The sequence below is a fragment of the Chroicocephalus ridibundus genome, chromosome 2 (assembly GCF_963924245.1).
Source record: "Chroicocephalus ridibundus chromosome 2, bChrRid1.1, whole genome shotgun sequence".
NCBI classification, from domain to species: domain Eukaryota; kingdom Metazoa; phylum Chordata; class Aves; order Charadriiformes; family Laridae; genus Chroicocephalus; species Chroicocephalus ridibundus.
This window is the reverse complement of record NC_086285.1, coordinates 58,483,485-58,505,967: the sequence shown is the minus strand read 5'-3', so window position 1 is coordinate 58,505,967 and position 22,483 is coordinate 58,483,485. Positions and strand designations below refer to the sequence as shown.

The 22,483-nt window shown below is 43.8% G+C and overlaps 1 protein-coding gene across 2 annotated transcripts in view; it reads left to right on the top strand.

Moving 5' to 3' along the window:
* EGFR (epidermal growth factor receptor) overlaps window positions 1–22,206 on the top strand; it is a 169,436-nt gene extending 147,230 nt beyond the window's left edge. Inside the window, exons 20-28 of one of the 2 annotated variants that reach the window (XM_063325632.1) lie at window positions 4,184–4,369; window positions 7,710–7,865; window positions 8,735–8,810; window positions 9,998–10,144; window positions 12,610–12,707; window positions 13,130–13,297; window positions 13,392–13,439; window positions 13,543–13,645; window positions 14,645–22,206. In XM_063325632.1, the coding sequence (XP_063181702.1) occupies window positions 4,184–4,369; window positions 7,710–7,865; window positions 8,735–8,810; window positions 9,998–10,144; window positions 12,610–12,707; window positions 13,130–13,297; window positions 13,392–13,439; window positions 13,543–13,645; window positions 14,645–15,021 (1,359 nt within the window). In that variant the 3' untranslated portion in view covers window positions 15,022–22,206. Of the gene's footprint in view, window positions 1–4,183; window positions 4,370–7,709; window positions 7,866–8,734; window positions 8,811–9,997; window positions 10,145–12,609; window positions 12,708–13,129; window positions 13,298–13,391; window positions 13,440–13,539; window positions 13,646–14,644 lie in introns of both variants that reach the window. The other variant, XM_063325633.1, reaches the window with a different exon arrangement.
* The last annotated feature ends 277 nt before the right edge of the window (window positions 22,207–22,483 follow it).

Sequence of the window (22,483 nt, the reverse complement as noted above, 5' to 3'; positions counted from 1 at the left end):
GGAGTTTATAGATGTGTGAGTTGACAATGGGTGAGACGGAGCCTGAAGTAGAAATTTCCCTGAACTTGGAATAGCTAAAAATCTGAACTCTGTCACTAGATCCGAAGCCACGTAACATATAGCACCGAGAATATATATCTATATGCAAGGAAAGGAAAATGCTGAGCGCGGAGACAAGCACTCAGATGTTCAGTATACGTTCAGTTCAGCTTTCGCGTGCTGTGGTTCAGTCCTCAGCAACAAGAAACGAGTGGGGGCTGGCCATGTCCTGTTCGGCTCTTTGAGCGCTGAGTTGGAGCCTGCCGGGTCGCTCTGGAGGACTGGTCAGTCCGGGGGCGTTCCAAGCCACACAGTGAGTTTGGTACAGATGAAGTCTTTAAGCTTCTCCTTCCTATACCCGCATAAGCGTGCCTCTAGAAAGCGTAGGTTGGAAGCTTGGATTTGGCAGGGGCTCATCTATCGAGTGCTTGTTTGCAGGGACGAGGTGCATGTCCCTGGTACGTCCCAAATGGACCTGTGAAGTGCAGGTCCGCAGCTTGGGACAGCCTGTTTGCGTGGAAGTGATGGTGGTGTTAATCGACCGCACAAATCTTTCAGCCATGGGGAAAACTGTGGAGTTTTTTTAATTTTGGTACGAACTGAACCATTTTAGCAGCAAATTTATTTTAAAAGAAAAACAAATAAATCCAGCTTCGGCCAGCAAATGACACCTCAGGTCGGAAGGCCATCTCAAATGGTTCAAGCTGGCGAAGATCTTAACAAAAAGCCAAGTGTCATGGTGAGAAGTGTCAGGATGAATGGCTGTGAACAAACCACCGCCTGTGCTACTGATGATAATAAACCACACCGGATTTTTCCAATCACCCTGAATAAACAGTGTTATTCGGTTACATTACTCTCCTTCAACAGTGTGCATGTTATGTACCATGTGATTTGATACGGGTATTGCAGCAATGCAAAAGAACAGGTGGTCCATCTCAGAAACCATACCTGAAGCAATATCCATCCTGATTTTCGTTTAGTTAGACTCCAGACCAGTCTCAGCGCCTTCCCCATGCCCCTGACCCGTGTGGCCCCAGTCCCTGCCCCTCGCCTGCCTGCGGGCAGGCTGCGGTCCCTCCCTTCGCTGGCGTTCCCCGCATTGAGGAGCTGGCAGAGATGCTTCTCAACTGCCTGCCCTGACCTCTGCCCCTCATTTGCCTCTTCACAGTGATAAGGAGCGTAACACAATCTTCACAAAGGACGCTTTGGACTTAACTGTATTCCTGTATACTGAAGGAAGAGTTAATGATTAAGCCTACAGTACTGCATCCTGCCTTCAGCAGATCAAGATAGTCGCAGGAAGGGGCAGTAGATATAGGGACTGTGCACTCTTCAGTGATATTAAAGTACTTTCTCTTTTCAAAGAAGTTTCCGTAGCTTATCCCGTTATCTTTTCTTTTCCTTTCAATTAGGAAGCTTAACAAAAAGATCTGGCTTTTTTCAGTCCTGTTCACTTTTTAGATTATTTGGTTGGTGGAATTCATTCTATATTTAGGAAGAAAATACAAAAATACAAAAGCAGTGAAAGAAGTCAGAGGGATAACTCCAAAAGCTCCTCTCAAAACAGATTTTTGCTACACAACCAACTTTTCAAGGTCACTGAAACCTCAGAGATAATAATGTCCAATTAAAGATGATTTATCTTACAGAAACACGTTAGGTATAGAACAAGCGCAGCAGCTTTAGCTCATATAATCCAGGCGAGCTCTCCCTGGCTTTATTAGGGTAGGGCTAATTCAGAAGATTGTTGTTGAATACCAAGCATACTTGGAGCAGGTCAGAGCGTACCGCAGAGATTTCCAAGATAAACAGTTGAAACAAAGGCCCACTTTAATGTCTTGGGCTACTTAGAGGGACCCACGGCCGCACAATAGCTCCCTTCTGCTCCCTGCCAGGAGATGGTGGCCTATTTTACTTTGCAGTATCCAATGTAACAGGCAGCGTCAATGCCTGGCTGCTCTCCGAAGGCTGTGTGGCCCATACGCCCACCCTGCTCCTTCAGCATCCCAGTTCTCAGCCCCCAGGTCAGCCCCGCGCGGGCTGTGCGGCAGATGGGCAGCGAGAACTGCTCCGACTCTGCAGATTTTTTTTCTCCCCTGGCTGAAATGAATACAATATGTATCTGAATCCCAACAGGAAGCAAGGCAAGGAACAGACACCCTTCATTGGTACGACAGCTCAGTTTTGGAAGCTTAGGGAGATGAGTGTGTTTTGGTCGCTGTTTACATCTGAGCATCGTGTAACAGGTTTGCAAGCTTCTCTAAAAAAATGGTGCCACAAATATCTATGTAATTGACCAGCAGATTATATCCTTGCTTTATCTTTCCTCGAGCTAGCCCACAGAATCAGTGCTATCCATGATGGAGGGTTGTTTTTCAATGACCTGCTCATATCCTGCATTACGTTGAGGAGCACTTACCCAGTTCTGCTAGAGATCTTCTTTAACCTGGCTGCCTGGAGGCCACTTTCATCCCAGGGGTCCAAAACAAGGATACCAAATGCAGAATTAGCACAGAAGAAGAAGCTGCATTACATCATGTTTTGCTAGGCTGGCACGTCAAACAACAATACCAAGGCCAGAAAGTATTGCTTAAGATTTGGGGTTGCTTATTTCTTTAACGTCATTGCTTTAATAACTTTGTTTAATAATAGTTCTTACCAGCTACACAGCTATGTGACATCTGTGGAAAGCTTGTTAGCTGATGAGTAAAGAGCTATGGTATTTCTTTTCTTAAGCTTTTAGAAAGTGCAGATTTGCCCCTTTCCGTGCCACAAGAGTGTCTTCACTATGATTTTAGGCTTTGGGGGGCTGCTTGCCTAATGCTGAATTGCCAAGGGATGACGAGTTGGTGTCACTCCAGGTGCTGAGTTAAGATGCTGACCTCAAAGCTCACTGCATGGAAAAATGCCCATTTATTTCCTGTTGTGTTGGTTTTCAATCAAATGGCTTTAAAAATGTCTAAAAATGACATACTGTAAATCAGACACAAAGTTAGTTAAAGAAAGCAAACAACTTCAGCTCTAATTTTTTTCCCCAGTTCGAATCCATTCTTTGAGCTGGCCTTCACTGTGGATGGCAATATAAATACAGATCTCAAATTTCAATCTATAAGTAGTTTTTGCACACAAAACCCATCAAGTCAGGGTTTTTTACCCTGTGGCCGTGTTAAAGGATGTGTTCCGTGTGTTTGGAGTGTACTGCACCAGCCTCTGAAGTTGCCTCTCCATTCCTACAGAAGAGCGAAGGAAGAAGAGGTACCCTGGGCACCTTTGATAGGTACCTAAAGCTACATAGGCTGAGCCCAGGCTTGAAAGAAGAGTTTTTCACGTATTTATGAAACTCAAACCCAAAATTCCAGTTGACCAAAGGGTTTATTATGCTTGGGCTCCCACATTATAAGTACCTTCCTGGTATTATTTACATTGCTGTATGGGTCTAAAAGAGCTTTTGCAGTTGGGGAAAATAGTTTCATCAGTGTTGCTTAAAGTAATACATGTATTCAAGCTTCTAAAGAGGTAAACTAATTATTAACCTCTTTGGTTTGACACTGACTGAAGAACAATATGTTCGAGAAGAAGGTGGTCTCTTAAAAAGTCAAACTGTCAGTCACATCCTAGGTGACAACTTTTGACTTTCTGGGTTAGTACAAAACTTGTCAGAGGGGCAGAAGTTTCAAAAATACTGTTTTCCAATTAGTTTTGTGAAAAGATCTTTGGAGGAAAAAAAGCCATATGACACATGTTCACAAGATGTGTTGGACTTGCAATTAGGTGCTCAAAATGATGATATCCCATCAGCTTCCAGCTGATGTGCAATTTATTTATTCCTCCTAGGTCTGTAAGTTTTGTCCCCAGGATTTTATGTCCAGTGTTTTCTTGGTGTACCAGTAGTGAAAGACTGACTCTTCTGCGGCATCTCAATGATGCTTCAGTATTTAAAATCTGGACCTTCCAGCAAGTGGAAAATACTTGGTTCACTGAGTGGGAAATACAAGTGTTTCGTATGCAGTAGAGGGCACAGAGTTTGCAAATAGTATTTTAGCAACCTCTTGAACGACCAACTTATTTTATACTGCCTCCAAACATTTCTGTCATGCCAAAGGGAGCGTTTCACGTTGCCTTTTTTTTCCTTTCTTCTCAGGAAGCTTACGTGATGGCTAGTGTTGACAATCCTCATGTGTGCCGCTTGTTGGGAATCTGCCTCACTTCTACTGTTCAGCTCATCACACAGCTGATGCCTTACGGCTGCCTCCTTGATTACATCCGAGAGCACAAGGACAACATCGGCTCCCAGTACCTTCTCAACTGGTGTGTGCAGATTGCAAAGGTAAGCAGACTGGCGCACCTCCAGATCAGCTAAAACTCAGAGATCTGACAGCGCATAATGTATTTATTTACTTACCTGTCTCTGTAAATCTTTCTGTTTCACCACATGGTTCCTAGATACCTTATACGTGACAGTAAGAGGTTACTTTGTCTTAAACAATTTACCATTTTCAAGCTGCTGAGCAGATCTTAACTATTCTTCAAAATGCTCCCAGACACCCTAATATTATCACCGAGACATTTATGTCCAAACCAAGCGCCCAGTAATGAATTGATAATGTGATGCAATGAAGCTGTGGTAGGGAAGGGAGTAAAATTTGGCAATTCCCATACCAAAATGCCGCTTCCATCAGTGGATGTCTTTAGGCTGTGCCATGGGGCAAACAGTGATGTTGTTGAATACACCTTCTCGCACGCCTCGGAGAATTTCAGGCTGAAATTGCCGAGGCCTGGGGATCGAAACTGCTGATTCATAAGCACCAGGTCAGTTCTAGCACAGGCTGGCTGTGACCGAAAGACATTCAGGCACCCCAGGGCTGTTCTGTGATTTATATACACTGAGTTGGTGCCTGTAATCTAACTGCAGTGGCCGTAGTGCCAAATAAAAGACTCGTCACACTTGGCACTGTTCGCCGATGAGAAGAGAAGCAAAGGTGACTGAAGTACAGCCTCTAGCCCTTAGCAGCAATATGCTGTGTTTGAAAGATGGTTTGCCATTTGCAAGCATGGAAGAATGGAGCAAAACCAGCCAAAAAAACAAAACAAAACAAAAAAAATTACAGATTGTTGGAGATTTGTCGTATGAGATGGCAGCATCCGCAAAGCCCAGCTGCTTTAATGCCGCTTATTTCAGGAATGCCGGTCTGCAAGCTAACCACACACTTAACAGCCTTATCGCTCCCTCGAGACCTTGTATACATCCCAGGCTTGCCCGGCCGTGGTTTGCTTTCAGGAAACATGCTGAGGATCTCAGAAATGTATCCACCAAAAAGTATACAGAGCGCATTTTTCATCTTGGTGTGTGTACTTTTTTACGGCGTGCTTCACAGCAAGTGAATTATAATTTATGCGTCCAGCCGGGATGTGAACTGCCTTTTTTTGACTTTTTTGCTCTCTTGTTTAAAATCAATTACTGCTCTGTCCTGGTTTCAGTCCCTTTGGAGGATGAGCTGGAGGCCACATTTCCCTCCTCCTCCTCGTTAATTTTTAAGGTGGCAAAATCAGTCCCCAAGTTGATCTTTGGGGCTTCGCTTGCCCGAAAGGTTGCCATTCACAATTGTTAGCTTCTGTTTGATTTTTTTCATGTCGGTTCAACGTTCACCCATAGCAACCTCTACCCTCTCCAGTGCTGCCTGACCTTCAGCGTACTCCTTTGTGCTGCTCTGCACTGAAGTTCTCCTCAAAGCGCTTGTAAATCACACGTACGGCTTTTTCCCACCAATGTGTCTGATGTTACTGCTCTGATAAAGTCGTGCCAGATTTTTGGACATTCTCTGACTCATTAAAAATGTACATTTGGAGGGGGGGTAAAAACTGAAACAAATATATTTATGTCTGGTAACTAACCAGTGGGAGGCAAGTTTCCTGGGAAGCTTATTTTTCTTTCCGTTTTCACAGCTTTGAAATAAGTTTTCTTTGCGTTTTTTACAAACATTATTTTGCACTGAGGTATGGAGTCCTGTCTTTCAGTCAAGATGTTGTGACAGAGCGTAGACGCTCCATGTGCAGAAACACTGAGAAGTAACTCTTTGAACACATTGGTCTCACACTTAATGATGAAAAATGGCTTAAATCCCAGGCCTGCACACAATTATAGATCTGCTGAACTTTCTAGACGAGCAGTTCAACGTCTTTGGTGTACGGTAATGCACGTGCACAAGTCTTTTAGCTATGAGTATCCTAAATAGCTTAGTGTGAAACTGATATTCTGCCTTTCAGCAGCTTTGTGTCTTAATAAGTCTCTGCAGCAAGACATGTTTAGCAGGAAATTTTTTGTCCTACTGGGGCTAGATTATGTGATTATTATTTTTTTTAGGATAGTCTGTTTTCTGTGGGCAGCTCAAGACTTTTTGTTTCAAGAGCTCTGCTTGCTAACGATCTATTTGTGTAATTAAATGCACACTCGTAGTGGCGTTGTGCCAGCTTGTTTGGGTGGTTTGTTTTGGCAACATCAGCAGCTCATGGGTGAAGTTCTGCTGGGGAACTTGGGTGGAGGATTCGATGGTGGTCCAGGTTAGCAGTGGGCTTAGGAAAGGGGGGTGGAGGCTGGATGGAAGGGAATTATTCCCTCCCGTGCTCTGTCATCACATCAACATGATCACTTTGGCGTTAACTTTGTAGGTTAGAAGTACTTTTTTATTAATTCTCCATAAAAAGCACGTCAGCTGCCGCCAGCAGAAACCTATCAACTGGGAATAATTGTGGTTTTTAGAAAGGATCTTGCAGGAAACTTAGAAATCATGAACTTTTTGATTCCATACACCAAGAGACTGGAGTTGAGGGAAAGGGGAATAATCTCTGTGGGTAGAAATGCAGCTGTTAGATTCATACCTTAAAAGTCAAACCAGCACAATTAGTTGTATTCTTCCACAAGAGGCAGTTGTACCAAAAAAGCACGTATGCTATGGCAAAGCCAGTCTAATCATGGGAGGCAGCAAAACTGGAAGAACTTGCCTTTTCAAAGAGGACTTGAAAATAGAGGCAACTCTGAGCTCAGCCATAAAATGAATTTTTTTTTGGTTTTAGTTCCTTTTCTTACCTTTGCAGTGGGATGCCTCATTGTTAGCAGGGAACAGGCAGAGTACTCTGTAACAGGAGGCAGAGTCGGCAGCTTTGAACAATTAATTTATTTTTGCTTAGACTCTTCTCCCAGGCCATTAGTGTCTACATACCGTCTGTAGGGTTGGGCTGTGTGTGTATGGAAGGTGATAGTTAAATTCTGCACTGTGCTCCCCTGAAGTCACTGGGGTTACCCAAATGCAGCTGAAAGAAGGGTTTGACACCTTTTTTGGAAGTCCTATTCCAATTTTTTATCTCTTGAACTAAATCCTGAAGGAAACGCATCCCCTGCTATACCATGGCTCCACTGGCACGTGGACACGCAAAAAGGTTCCTGGAGGGTTATAGTTACTTCTCCGTGTAACTGTCTAAGGGCACATCGTCACCCTGCAATGAGCATCACATAAGTAGAAACAGCCAGCCTTTTTCTGAAGAGGGGATAGATTACCACAAGTTTATGGTGGTGTGCATACAGTTACCACAAAGCAGCTGAAGTTTGGTAACTCGTTGGCACGTCCAAGCCCAAAGCGTGTGATGCCTACCCAGGGGCTGTTGTATTGCAGGGAATGAACTATTTGGAGGAGCGTCGCCTGGTGCACCGCGACCTTGCTGCCAGGAACGTCCTCGTGAAGACTCCTCAACACGTGAAAATCACGGACTTCGGGCTGGCAAAGCTGCTCGGCGCTGACGAGAAGGAGTATCACGCCGAGGGAGGCAAGGTAAAGCACATCGGCGAATGAACCGCTGCGCGTACGTCGGTGCTTGTGCTCGCGCAGGAGCCTTAAAAACAGGAGAGAAAAAAAAAAAGAGAGTGGGTTTTTCAAAGCGCTCGGCGGCCGTCTCAGCGTGCTGCCTTTGAAGCCTGTGGGAGTCCTCTGAAATCAGCCGAAGCAGCATCAGGGCAGTGGGACTGCAGTGGGAGCGGAGGTAGCAGAGCGGCGAATGCTTTTGAAATTCCCACCCAGTATGTCTGGGAAAAAGCAAGATTATTAAAAAAACATTAAAAAAACCCACCAAACATGGCTGAATCCATCAGCGCAGCCAACACCAATAACGCTGTGCAGTTTATGAAGAGAAAGGGAATGCTGTATATTTATAGCAGAAGAAAGACCTGTCAGACTTGGTTCAACACGCCTTCGTGTTGTACTACGTGCTGATGGAGGGAGTGTGTCCTGCTGAGAAATTAAAGAGAAGCTGCTTGCAAATATTGCAGAGACCATAAATGGAAACCATATGAGTGCAGATCAGTCTTTGTCGTACAGACTGGGATGGGATTTGTGTCCTGTTATGCCAGGAGAAGGTTAAAAACATAGGAATTTGACTGTTAAAAATACCGTAAAACTAATTGTAAGAGATATTTCTAATATGCTTAACATTTCACAAGTTCCCAGGTTCAACATAATAAATGAAAATAATCATAAGGGACTCAAAAGTTGCCCGCTTTGCCACTTAGATAGTTGTTTTGTTTGTTGATTGTTTTTTTTTTTCCCTTCTGCAACCAAACTATTGGTTTAAACACCACCTGGTGGTAAATACCACTGATAAATTTTGGATGAGCCTCTTACGGCTTTTTTGTGAATTTTCCTAGGTTCCTATTAAGTGGATGGCCTTGGAGTCAATTTTACACCGGATTTACACTCATCAAAGTGATGTCTGGAGTTATGGTGAGTCTAAAACCAGTTATAATTACGGCAAATGGGTTGGAAAATTGCAGGATTCGCTAGTGACTCGACACAGCCCTTTTTTCTCTCTATCTATTATGAGAAGACTGAGAGATTAAACATAAACAATGGGCCCAAACCACCTATTCAACAAAGTAAAATCCCCATGAAATTGCATGCTGGTGAGGTGGAAGATGTTTTGCAGAACATGCTTGCAGGTGACGAGCCCTCCCCTGAGAGGGGCTGCTGGTAGGAGGGTGCTCCATTGGCTGAATTTCTGCTGACTCTTTTCTTCGCGTGAAATATAACAGTAAAGCCACATAACTAGAGGGAGGACTTAAAACCATCGGCCACATTGTCGGCCAGTGTCAATCGGTGTAACTCTGCTGTGGCCTAAAATGTTTGTGCTGTCCTGCTATTGAGAGGACGGCGCTAAAAGGGAAGCAAAGTGATAACCTCCTTCGAGAATTCATTTTATATTTGGTATAGTTCATAAGCCAGCTTCAAAGAAAGAGGAGCAGAAAGGAAACGTTTCAAAGCAACTTATCCCAAAAATTTCCACTCCATGGGCTCTGATATTCCTGGAAAATATTTAACGCAGATGGTCAGATCCTGTGTCCTTTTAGAAGTAGTACAGCCTCTGGTCCTCTTAATCCATTTACGTATCTTGGCATCCAAAATCTTGTTTTGTATCCTAAGCTACCAGACAATCAAAACAGCTACATCAGAAGAGTACGTGGTATGTCAGCAAGCGACACTGAGGCAGCTGGTTTACACGTCTTTCAAAAACTGCTCTTGCTCGTCTCCAAAGAGATTGTTTTCAAACAAAAAGACAACTTCCATTTTTAAAACCACTTGCTGGGTTGGAGTCAGGAGGGAGGGTAACCTGCATTTCCTTTCTCTGGGGCTGGGAAGTTTGTGGGATGTTCAACACTGAGATGCTAGCTGAGATTTAAAAAACCAAACAAACAAACAAAAAAAACCCCCCATAACAGAAACTTAAAGGAATGCAGGACGATTTCAACCTGTTTCATTAATTTGCTTCTCTTTAAAATCATGGTAGAAAATGCTTTTCCCGTGTGGGGGTCTGGCAATGCAGTGCCTCCAGGATCACCACATCTCCACGCCCAGGCCAAGCACCCCGGCTCCCAGCAAAGCCTCTCTCACGGTCTTCTCTTCCCATCCTGCAGGTGTGACAGTTTGGGAGCTCATGACATTTGGGTCCAAACCGTACGACGGGATCCCCGCCAGTGAAATCTCCTCTGTCTTGGAGAAGGGCGAGCGTTTGCCCCAGCCCCCCATCTGTACCATCGACGTGTACATGATCATGGTCAAATGTGAGTTCATATTTGGGGTTGTGGGTGCTCACCTAAGTCGAATAAGTAGCACGATTATGTCATTATGTCGCATTTGTATATGCTGTGGTTTTGGTGATCGCACAGAAACAGGGTTACTTGAAGAGTGGTGACACCAGAGTGTGTCCCTGCACCTTGAGCTTTAGCTAGGAGCACAGGATATGATTTCATTAGTCACTAATTCAGCCAACTAATGTTTTTTTCACCATCCACACCACTGACTGATATTGTCAATTATTTTAAACTGATACTGTCATGTAGTATAACTAAGCATAACAGCACCCACTTTCCCTGATACTCTGGTTTTGTATGCCTGGAAAATAAAATTAACACTGCCTTCTCCAGGCTCCCCCTTAGTTCAGTAAGACGTGTCCCCCTGCAATCACGCACATGGATTATGTGCTCCTTTTGCTAAAGGAGTGCCGGGAGCACAGGCACCACCGTAATGGCAGGTGCACATGAGGATCCGGAGTTCCTATTCCATTTCATCCTCATTTTTGCATGGCTCCTTTTCGGCACACAGCTGTGGCAGTAAAGTATCACAGGAGCTGAGGGTCTCTGAAGCACTTTTTGGCCATTTTTAGGGCACGTCAAAGGGCTTCTGAACTCCAAACATCTTTTCCATCTATATCAGCTGCTAAAATGTCAGCTTATTATCTGGCTTTCCATGCATCTCTAGGCCATGACTGCTGCATCCCTGCTCGCTGCTGTGAGGATGCTGATAAGCAGCCCACTAGGTGGCATTTAAGACCTTCTCACTGGAGGAAAATGTACCTGTTCCTGAAATAGGAACCACGCTACCATGAACACCCCGTAGTGCAGCACTTCTGGGGAATCCTGGAGCCCCCACGTGTTGCTTTGTCGGGACAGGCACCACACAGGGTGAGCCCGATCCTGTGCTCAGCAGGGCAAGCAGGAACTGGATCCAGGTGTGTGCATCTAGCCTGGGAGGTGCCCCGACCCAAAAGCAGCGTCCTAGAAATTCATCCTCAGTCATACTGAACCCTACGTGACACCTCAGCCCATTGCTTTTCCTCAGGGCCAGTCCAGATGTGGAAAGGAGGCGTTTTTCCAGGTGCCTAATCAGGTACCTGTTGCTTTTAAAACACCACCAGTGGAGTGTCCCCATCCCCTTTCATACCGTTGCACTTAATTTAAATGCAAGAGTGTGAGGATCTGGGGTTTGAGCCTTCCTTCTGCCACAGGACTCAGTTGCACATCTTTCACTGCTCTGATCACCCCATGTTTGCAGGCTACGGTGCAGGCCCTGTTAAAGCCGTGCCATTTTGTCTAAAGTAATTCAGGATTCTCAGTCATCTCTTTTATAAGCAGAGTACAAACGGAAATGTTTAAATTTATTGCACAGCAATTTTTTTATTATTATTTTAGAAGCAGCATTTAAACATACGCAACTCAGAGATAAATTCAGAAAGAGTAGATGCTACTTCTGCCACAGCAGTGAACTCCCAAATACTCCACTCTGTCTAAAAGCAAGAAGGATTTCTTCTTGTATTAGCGAGGGATCATATTTCTAGCGTGGCAAAAAGTCACTGGCAATGATGAGATTTTGTCTAATGCAGATTTCAGATGGCATATTATCACTTCATTTCTGCATTACTATGGATAGGCTGTTTCTTATGAGTTCCTGCAGACACACTAAGCTTGACCTTTATTATTTTTAATTTTAAACACAAGAGTCTCTACATCAGCTCATCTGTTAGTTGATAACAGAAAGTGTGGGTTTCCTAAGTAATCTCAGATGTTAAACCACCAGTATCTAGATTCGAAATCTCTTCTAGCCTTGATCCACATTAAGCTGTAGGACTTGTTTTTGTTGAAGTCCGTTTACTAATTAAATACAGCTTGGACATAGTTAATCTTTCCAAATGTCCCCAGCGACGATGTTTTGAATTTTAGGAGACATCTGGTACAAAGGGTAGAAAAATAAAAGTTTAGCTTCTGCTTTAGACTTCCCAGGATTTCACAAAGCAGTGCAGTGAGGACGATCAAATCACCGTACGTCTGCAGGCGCCCCCTGAAGTTAGTTTGAATCCCCATCTTCAAGAGCTTTTTTTTTATTTTATTTTGGACGGATCCAGGCTGGCTCCCGATTTGCTATCCTCGGGACCTTATTATCACTCCAGTGGGAACTGTCTGCCCATGCGGAGACAGGCCAGCAGGAGAGGAGACTGGCTCAGCCGGGAGCTTTTCCAGCCTCAGGGTTTTATTACCCCCTTCATTTTTCTCAAAATTGCCAAAATGTGCACTGTAAATGCTGAAATTCACACCAGTGGCTGGTGAATGAACTTTTTATGGTGGTCCTTTGTGGGTAACTCCTTTCTTTGTTCCACGCATGGCACTTCTCTTTTTCCTGTTACATTTTAAGCTCTGTATTTGATCACCAAAACAACTTTATTTGTGCATTGCTTTTCCTGTCGTCCCTCCAGGCTGGATGATCGATGCAGACAGCCGTCCCAAGTTTCGCGAACTGATAGCGGAGTTCTCGAAAATGGCCCGCGACCCTCCACGCTATCTCGTTATACAGGTACTAAACCCAACGGTAGGAAGATGTCTGATGGGCATTTAATACGAGGCCCAAAATGATTAGTAATGCATATGAAAACTTATAATATGGATAATTTAAGGCCAGATTTATCATTGCTTTCCAGGTCTTAACACATTCAGCTAGAACCACAAACAGAATTTCAAGACCAGTCACTGTTTTCTTAGTACTGGTCCCAGTCTAGTCCTGAGAGGAGTGCAGAGTTTGATCCTCTTCAAAACGCAGATACTTTGCTGCAGCATAGACAGAGATTGCCCAGGCTGTAGGTAGATTTGGTTAAACACACAGATCAAGCTTTTACATCTCGGACCTCTCACTAAATGTACTTTGTCTCTCAGAGAAGGGGATAAGGAGGGCTTGAAGGGAGTTTGTGAGTCCTCTCTCATGCCAACTTTGTCTCACAGGGAGATGATAGGATGCACCTGCCCAGCCCTACGGACTCCAAGTTTTATCGCACCCTGATGGAGGAGGAGGACATGGAAGATATAGTGGACGCGGATGAGTATCTCGTGCCGCACCAGGGCTTTTTCAACAGCCCCTCGACATCCCGCACTCCTCTCTTGAGTTCATTGGTATGAAACTTTTCCTCTGTGCAAACACGACAAGCAATTTTAAGGGTGATCTGCTTCTCATAATGTCTGTATTTTCTTTCTCTCTCTTTTTAAGAGTGCTACTAGCAACAACTCTGCTACAACCTGCATTGACAGGAACGGGGTAAGTGGGATGATCTTTAAAAAAGGAGCAACTTCTCCTATGTGGATCAGCTTCTACAAAACAGTCCCTTTGATACTGATCTTCTCTATTTCCAACCTAGCAGGGGCACCCTGTGAGGGAAGACAGCTTTGTCCAGAGGTACAGCTCAGACCCAACGGGTGCTTTCTTGGAGGACAGCATAGACGACGGCTTCCTGCCGGCCCCGGGTGAGTGCCTCTCCCGTGTTTCCATCCCACAGCCATTCATTCACAAGTCGTTTGGTTGTGAATATAATCATCGTCCTTCCTTTTCTGTAGAAAGGAAGCAATCCAAATGCTTCCTGCCTTTTTTGCTCAGTAAATGGGAGTGGAAGCGTGTGCACGTATCCCTTTACTGGACTTTTTCTGGCTGCTTCTGGCTGCCTCTCATTTGGGTTCCTTCACGCTCATGTTTGCCATGTGTGCCATCTGGCTGGGGAGTTTGCGTGTGTAGTTATGTGTTTAAAGCTTTCTACCACCCTTGCACTTGGGAAAATAGCCTCTAAAAAATGGGTTTCACCCCTTAAACCATTTCAGCAATATAAACAGCTTTCTAGCAGTTTCACTGCTTTCAGATGTTGATACACAGAAGGCAGCTCACGGTTTCACATGGACTTACAGCGTAGGCGCTCAGAGAGAGAGCCAGCAAGCACCGAGGGAGCTGCTGTTGGGTTATGCATTGTGTCCTTAAAAAAACCCAACCAACCCTTCCAAGAACACGCCACAGCTAAAAAGGGTGAAAGACCCTGCAAGGGATGTCACCGACGTGAAACGTGGAGTCTGTTACTGCCAGTCCTGTATTTTCTAGGCATTTTCCTCAGCTCTAAACATTTTTCTAGGGAAACAGCTTCTGGCAGCTAAGCTCCCAGACTACAGTTTCAGAGCAGTATCTGGGACATAGCCACCCACACGTCACTAAAATCAGCAGTAGCTATCTCGCTGTCTCGTGGTCCAAGCCATCTTTCTGCTGCTTTGCAAACCAAATTCCCGAAGGTGAGCTTCAGAGCACCGCATTTGGTGCCACGGCACGGCAGTCCCTGCCTTTGGCTCTCTTCCGCTCCGGGAAGTTCAGTGAGATGCTGTGCGCAAAGAGCAAGTTGAAACTACACCTCAAGTGATGCAAATGGCTGCACTAGTTATATGTCTTCATTTTCGTTCCTTCTCATTTTTATTTTCTTTTTATTCCAGAGTACGTAAACCAGTTGGTGCCCAAGAAGGCATCTGCCTCAGTGGTCCAGAATCCAATCTACAACAACTTCTCTCTCACAGCAAACTCAAAGGTCCCCACGGACTCCAGCTACCAGAATTCACACAGCACAGCTGTGGACAACCCCGAGTATCTCAACACCAACCAGTCTCCGCTCTCCAAGACAGTCTTCGAGAGCTCTCCTTACTGGATCCAGGCGGGCAACCACCAAATAAATCTGGACAATCCTGACTACCAGCAGGACTTCTTACCGAAGGAAACCAAACCTAACGGTCTCCTGAAAGTTCCCGCGGCAGAGAACCCAGAGTACTTGAGGGTAGCAGCACCAAAAAGTGAATACATTGAAGCCTCAGCATGACCATGGAGAATTTCTTCTTGCAGCGAGGAAAGCCAGACTCGATGAAGCACCTGGCTACTGCAAGAACGGACTCTTGCTCAGAGCGAACAGCGACTGCAATGCGTCAGTAAGCACACCTTTCCTTTTCAGCACGGCGGCTGAAACTACAAAGCCTATCTGATGGTAGTTTGGGTCTTTTCTCGCCCGTTTCCACGTAATAACTGAGGCCCACAGCTTGCACTCGGATGCGTGTTGGGATGGAGCGGGATCTTCCTGGACAGAAGAAATACGGATGCATTCCTTTCATTTTCAAATGGTAGCATGGTAAGAAGCCACTCTGGGATGAACTTGAGAACTGTACACATTGTACAGTCAAATTCCTTTCTACAGTCTGTATTTTTATAAACGTTTCTAGCAGAATTTTTGGATCTTTTACAAGATCAGATGCTTGTACTGCTGGTCTGCTATGCGGTGCTCAGATCACCAGCAGGAAAAGAAAAATAATGTTACTAAGTAGTTCTCCAAAACTCCTGGAACAGAAACAGTTATTCCAAACCACCGGATTTTTACAAATTGGCTCCACACACTGCTTCTTGGCACGAAGAGGAGAAGTGCATCTGGAGGACATATGGGAGACTCTGCCCAGGGTGGTATGGAGTGGATCGCTCTGGGGAAAACTAGCACAAGGGGCAAAATGGCACGACGCATCACCTACTGACCACTACTGCTAAAAACTGACAGGAGGAACTCACCTCAAAGTCATCTGTACCTGGTTATAAAGCGCTCGCTAGTTTGTTTTCTGATGGTCAAACGCAAGACTTTTTTTTTCCTGATCCCTTATGCAGCTGTCAAGTTGTCAAAATGCCTTCCTTCTTCAACAAAACTGTTAAAGATGTTGCTGTAACTGAAAAATGAAGTGTCAAATAATGTTTAACAGACTTTAATTAAATGTCAAGGAAATGCAAATGATGGCAAATTGGAGCATTCATGAGACAGACTGGAAGAACTATATTAAATTAAACTTGACTAGGGCAAGAAACACAGGTAGCTCTAGCCCAGCGGTTTTATTTCCCTTCTTAAAGGGACTCAGAGCAGAAATTTCCCTCATACATTTGGCAAAGAAAAGGGGTATATCAGTGTTATTCTTTACTCACTTCAAGGCAGAATACTGCCAATTGCTGTGCCACGCTGGGGCAGATCCTGGGGCTTGTTGCCTGTCCCTTTGGGGTTACATGTCTTGGCAATGCAGGAGGGGCAGTGAGAATGAATTAAGGAAAGGAGGAATAATCTGGAGTGATGGAAAATACTCTCTTCCTCTTCTGAAACACAGGGCTGCCTACCGCTTTTTGAAAATGCCCGGCATCTTCTTCTGTTATCAGTGTGCAATGGTCTAGGCAAGGCTGACACTTTAGCTTCATAGTACAAATCAATCGCAGCAGCAAAAGCAGCTCCTCTTCACTGGGCCCCGTGATACAGAACTTCAGATTCTTCCGTCAGTAACATTTCTTATGAATGTAGGAGAAGTAAGATGCTTACAGTAATTGAGATGCATCCCACCAGCAGCTTGGCAGTGATGTTTTAATCAAAACACTAGATCAGAAAGCAAATGCACATTTGGTGATTTTGGTACAAAGGTCCCTAACTAGTTGAATGTTGGGAACTTGCTGGAGGTAGCATAAGCAGCAGAGTTGCAGAGGATATGCTGTCTATATTAAGTATCAAGAAATAGTCAAATTTATGCCACCACTGTGTTTTGAATATGTCAGTATATGTTTCAGTTTAAGTATTACATCTGGAGTCCAGCATCAAGCAGCAAATCCTCAGAACATTGTTTTTACAGATTTATTGAGGAACGGAGGAGAAGAACGGTCATGTGAAATGACCCCTTTTATAAGTAACACAGTGTAAAATGCATTAGCAGCTTGCGTGTGTGCGGTAGCTCATCGGCCACGCTGCAGTCTAGGGTAGAGCAATATATTGGGTCAAAATCCAGAGATTGTCCTGTTTGGTACATCTGTGTCACCATGGCCAAGTCCCAGGCACAGCGGTACGGAGGATGCAGTGTTTGACTTTGATTATTACTGGCTTGTATTTAAAACGCTAACCAAAATTCAGTTCCCACGTCCAATTAGCGGCAGATTTCTCCTTGCATTCCTGAGAGCAGATTTGTTGCGTTGCTCTCACAAGCGTGCACCATGTATGCAGCGTTGCTTCTCTCCACCCACCGCCCCGGGTGGAATGTACATAAAACCAAAAAAAAGATCTTGACAGAAATCACAGATAATTTTCAATCTGCTAAATCTGTTACGTCTGCAAGCAGAACACTAGAAAAATCACATAGTGCACGTTCTCCTGCTGAATCTTTACGACACTATTGCACAAAAGAATTTATTGCCGTTTTAATGTGTTAGCTAAAACAAGCCACTAAGAAGTAGCAATATGTATCACCAGCATTATGTAGCATAAAAATTATTTAATAGAGGTTAATATGCTTGCTCATAACAATTTTATAGGGATTCAATAGCTAGAAACAGGGAGATTCATCTAAAAATTAAGCAATGTAAGTTTGAAAGAGCATTACTTTTTGAATTTGTTGGTTTTGATGAGGAAAGTAGAAAAGAGGATGTAGGACCACAAAGTCTCTATACAAATGTACGTATTCCATATGGGTGGGATTAGCTATAATATAAAGTAGTTCTGGTAAACAGGCATCCTGTAAGCCGTGATTTGTAAATTGGCAGCTCAAAATAGCCAGCAAAAAAATAAAAACCGGGCAGTGCCTGCAGGGGCAGATACAGCGGCAGTGGGAGCGGATGGGACCACGTGGCTATCGCTGGAGGCACGGGTGCTACGTGGGGTGATGCTCGTAGGGTGACAGACGTTAGCAGTGCACCAAATGATTTCCACTGAGATGAAAAAAAAAAAATAATAAAAAAAATCAATAAGCAGCTGAAACGGTCTGGTTTTCCCACTGCAGCTCTCTGCCCCTGTAACAGCAAGGAGCCCCGTGCAGGTCGTAAGTGCTCATAAAGGCGAACACGGTTAGACAGCATTTCATGCGACCTTGCTGAAGCAGCATTGCAAGGGGTTTAGGCTACTGAATGGGACATGAAAGTTGGGGTTTTTTTACAAATATTAGAAAAAATAACTGCGCTGCATCTTGTGAGCTTACATAAATCGGCATGCAAAAATAACTTGAAAGTTCTGCCATTGTCTCTCAGGAGATGTGAGTAGAAAATGCTGATTTTCAAAACGCAACTGCATAGGGAAATGTAGTAGGCCACAGTCACTAAGGCTAACAGAGTCTTACCAATTGAGAAAAGAAAAATTTCCCTTTTTACTATATTTCTCATGAAAGGCAAAACGAAACCACTCATAAGCTAATGCCGAGTGTCTCTTAATCATAAAGCAGCAGTTAATATGGAACTGCTTTTGCAATAATAATTTAAGACTTTTAAGAAGTGCTAAGTAGAAGAAAATATAAGTTAAGTCAAGAGTCTTCATCTTACTTGGATGTTTTCCAGTGATCTGCGTACAGTGTCAGCGCACTTGACTTCATTTGGGCCTTGGGTTGTTTTCTTCTGCTGCAAAGGGAGTTGGCTAGGGAAATTTCCTTCATGTTGCAATTGGTCTTCGTCAGGTAAATTCAGCCAAGAGGTCGGGGGCTTGCTTTCCTTTCCAGCTGGCAGGCAACAGTGCAGTGAGGTTTGGTGGTTTCTGGGAACGCCTCAGGGTGATGCCATGTCCCACCAGCATCACCCTGAGATGGCCATGTGAAGCCTCAGCATTAGAAAGTACGGTCCTGTGGTTTAATTGAAAGGAAGGGACATGTGTAGGGAGAGTAATGGCACATGAGACAGCTGCCACATTTGCCCAGGGCCATCACTGAGGCCATTGCGTGTTCTTGCAGGTACAGGTGGGAATGGACACACGGCTCCTGCCCCTGCTATCGGCTTGAAGTGAAGCCCCCCGCAGAGGTTACTTGTTCTAAGGCAAATATACTACAGGGCGAATCCCTTCTCTTCCCTGGAAGATGGAGCTAGGGCTACAATAATGTCACAGGACCCCAAACAGTATAAGGTGCATCAGAAGGTCCCTGGTCTGTCTCGGGGTGCTCCAGAGTGCCAAGGAGAAACTTTGCATTTCCAGACAAGCACTCATTTTTCAGATTCAGAGTTCAACATCATCTTTTAGTATGACTGCTGCCTCTCCAAGTAAGCAGTTACGGTACTGTGGCTTTTGTTTCCCCCTGCGTTTCTCTGTGAGAAAACATCTGAATCAGGACAAAGTATGAAAATGTACCCGTGTCCTCCTTCCTGATGGAAACCGTATGTATACTCATGAAACGTCAAACTCTGTGTATAACACTTGTCAAGAATGCTTTGTAATGTTTTATCACCACTGGTTCAAATTTTTATATTGGGGTCCCATTTTCTAGCTTTCTTTTTGTAAGTGTTCTCTCTTTGTTCTGACATACAACTTTTAAGGAGCCTTTTTAAAATAAAAAAAAAAAATAATACCAGAAAAAAGTTTATACAAAAGAAAAACACGACACCTTCAAGTAGCTTGTCAAATGGGCTGCATTAGGACCAAAGATGTAATGTCTTGTTTTCTTGCTTTAAAGGAATAGGGTATTGATCACCACTTCCACAGCCTCTTATTACAGGGAAAAGCTACAGATCTGCACCCTTCATTGGGGCTGGGCCAGACCTCCACTGAGCCAAGAAAGCTTGACAGGAGGGTGAGGCCTGGCTGTAGAAAACCAAACCAAACCAAACCAGACCAAACCAAATCAGGACCAGGTATCACTTCAGGGCCAGACCTACAACCTTTACTCCATTTTGATTCATTTCCTACTCAACGCAATAGCTAAACAGGGACACGGTCAAGAAAAAAAGAAATAAATACATCATGTTTTGGCTTAGTATCAGGAAAAAATACAACGATGTGAAGATGAGACGTGATGATAACTGCTTTTTATGTGAGGAAGTGTGTAGGCAGCAGTGAGTCTTTAAAACCGATAACATTTTTGGTTATGTATTACTTTAATTATGCGGGGGCATTGAAATCACAGCGCTTCCATGATAGGCTTTACTTTCTGCCACACGTCCTGCCTTTGTTCGACATCGTGTGTTTTGGCAGATCCACCTGTATTGCTGTGGCTGTGTGAGAATTGCGGGTTGGTCAGAGGCAAAGCGTGCAACCCTTCCTTACACATGGGAGGGGAGAGAAGAGTGCGGTGATAGTGGGCCATACCACAGCAGTGAAGCAAACCCTCAGTAGCATCCAAACAAAAGGTTTCTCAAGGAAAAAATTGACAACTGAAGATCTAAATGGCAAAAGACACGCACTGCTGGAGTCGTCAGGCAAAATGCCTTCGGCCAAGATTCAGGGCTGGTGCTCCACCAACTTTACAGTTGTCCTCTTACGTGGTGCAGACGGGGCTGTCTGGATGCTCAACAGCACGGGCTTTGTGGTCTCTCTGTACCTCTCTCCTTGAAGTAATGGATTTGTCTGATTAATAAGGTGGAAACCAGAAAGCCGCAGCTAACAACTGGACTGGTTGGAGGTTTTGTTCCTATGTAGCTGATACGGTACACCGTTTCCAGTCACGCTGGAATTTATCCAGACCCTTCTCCTTACCTCTCACAAGTTGGCTGAAGAGTGTGCATTTGCAACCGCCATCAATGTTATCCTCATATTTTATGAAAGGGAGTAAGTGAAGTAGTTGTCTACAATGGTAGGAGGCTTGGCTCACATACCTAGGTTGCTTTTTTAATCCTCCGGTCCTAATATTGTTCCCCTTGAAATCAATGGGATGTTTAACTTGATTACACTGAGAGTATAAAACAAGGCTAATGTTGAGTGATTTTTGAAAATCCCTCGCAATAATCAGAGATCCTATGGATCCATTGCCCGTTTTAGGCTGCTTTGTATTGATGCAATCAACCGAGTATAAGGTATAATGTCTTGGTTTTAATAAACTGTCAAGCAATATATCCATAGATACAGACGGTACCCTCACAGCATTGTAAAGTTACTCAATTATGAAAGCACTATTTGTACAATAAGAAACTGTTGACTTTTATATGGTTTAATGGTTTATACTGTTGATCAAAAAATGTTTGTATATTGAGCGATAAAAATGAGGTGTATATTATTCTTTTTAATTGTTTTTAATTTTTGGAGAACTTTTATTGTAATATACTGTTGTATTTGGGAGGAAGAAAAATCAGTGGCTAGCTTGTATGGTTTGTAGCCAGAGAAGAACTCACATTATGAGTTCTTTATTGATGGACTTAGACTTTTTTTTTTTTTTTGTAAAAGTTGTCACCTTGGGGATTTATCCAGAGCTTAGCGAAGCTAATAATGGGACCCGTTCCTCTCTCCAAGACTCTTTGGCTCTCTGCATGCACAGTGCTGGAGTTTCATAATGTGAGCAATAATACAGCTAAGACTTGTGACCACTGGAAGTGCAATATGAAAGCCCAGGTGCTGCTTATCAGGGCGCTAATAAAAGCTGCTCTTTCAAAATGCATGGCAGGTTCTCACTTAACTTTTATGACAAAAGCAGAAGAGCAGTCAAAGCAAACCCTCAAAAGCTCATCCGTGTGTCATTTGGCAGATGAAGCCACACTGCTGGCCATTTGCAAATTGCATAGGTATGAGCTGTGCAACAGCAACGCAGGACTCCCTCGAAAGGAAAGGCAAAATAAAGTCTCATCCAGAGTCACACTGGTGACTTAAATTGTTGTACTGCGCTAGGCAGAAAGAGGAATTCTGTTAGCAAAGCCAGTCAAATGAAGCCCCGGCGTCCTCTTGAGTATTGCTGTTTAATTATCCAACTGGTGGAACATGTAGCAGACAAGGATTAAAGGAATTACAGGGTCCTCAACATAACAGAGCAAAATACACTGGGTTGACAAGACAGCAAATAGGAGAGGAGCTGGGACTGTCAGTACGCATTCAGCCTGGATAAGTCCCCAGTATCATGATTAGTAAATTAAATCATTTTTGTCTTCATAGATGAACTTTATACACAGAAAAAAAAAAAGCCACTACAGCACCTTTCTCATTTTCATCTTTCCATCCAGTCCCTTCCAATACGTAGGCTGCATGTTTTACCAGCTCAACTTATTTTATGCAGAAATGACGTAGTCTTACTCTTCATATTACTGGTTCTCAAAAATGTCTAATGCGTATTAATGCATGATATTTTTATTTTAATAAAAGTAATTAAATAAATCTTTGCTCTTTTGGCACGTGATTTTTTCCCCCCTTTTTGGTGATCAGCTGGCTTGGGAAGATTTTATGTAAGTTAGTGTTAATATTATTAACAATAATAATTAGTATTAATATCGAGAAGGAAACTGAAATATACGTTGTACATCTGTGCACTTCCTCTGTGAAGATCAGAAAACAACTTATAGACTCAAAAGTCTTTATCAGACAGGAACCTGCTGTTCTCCATATTTCACAGGTA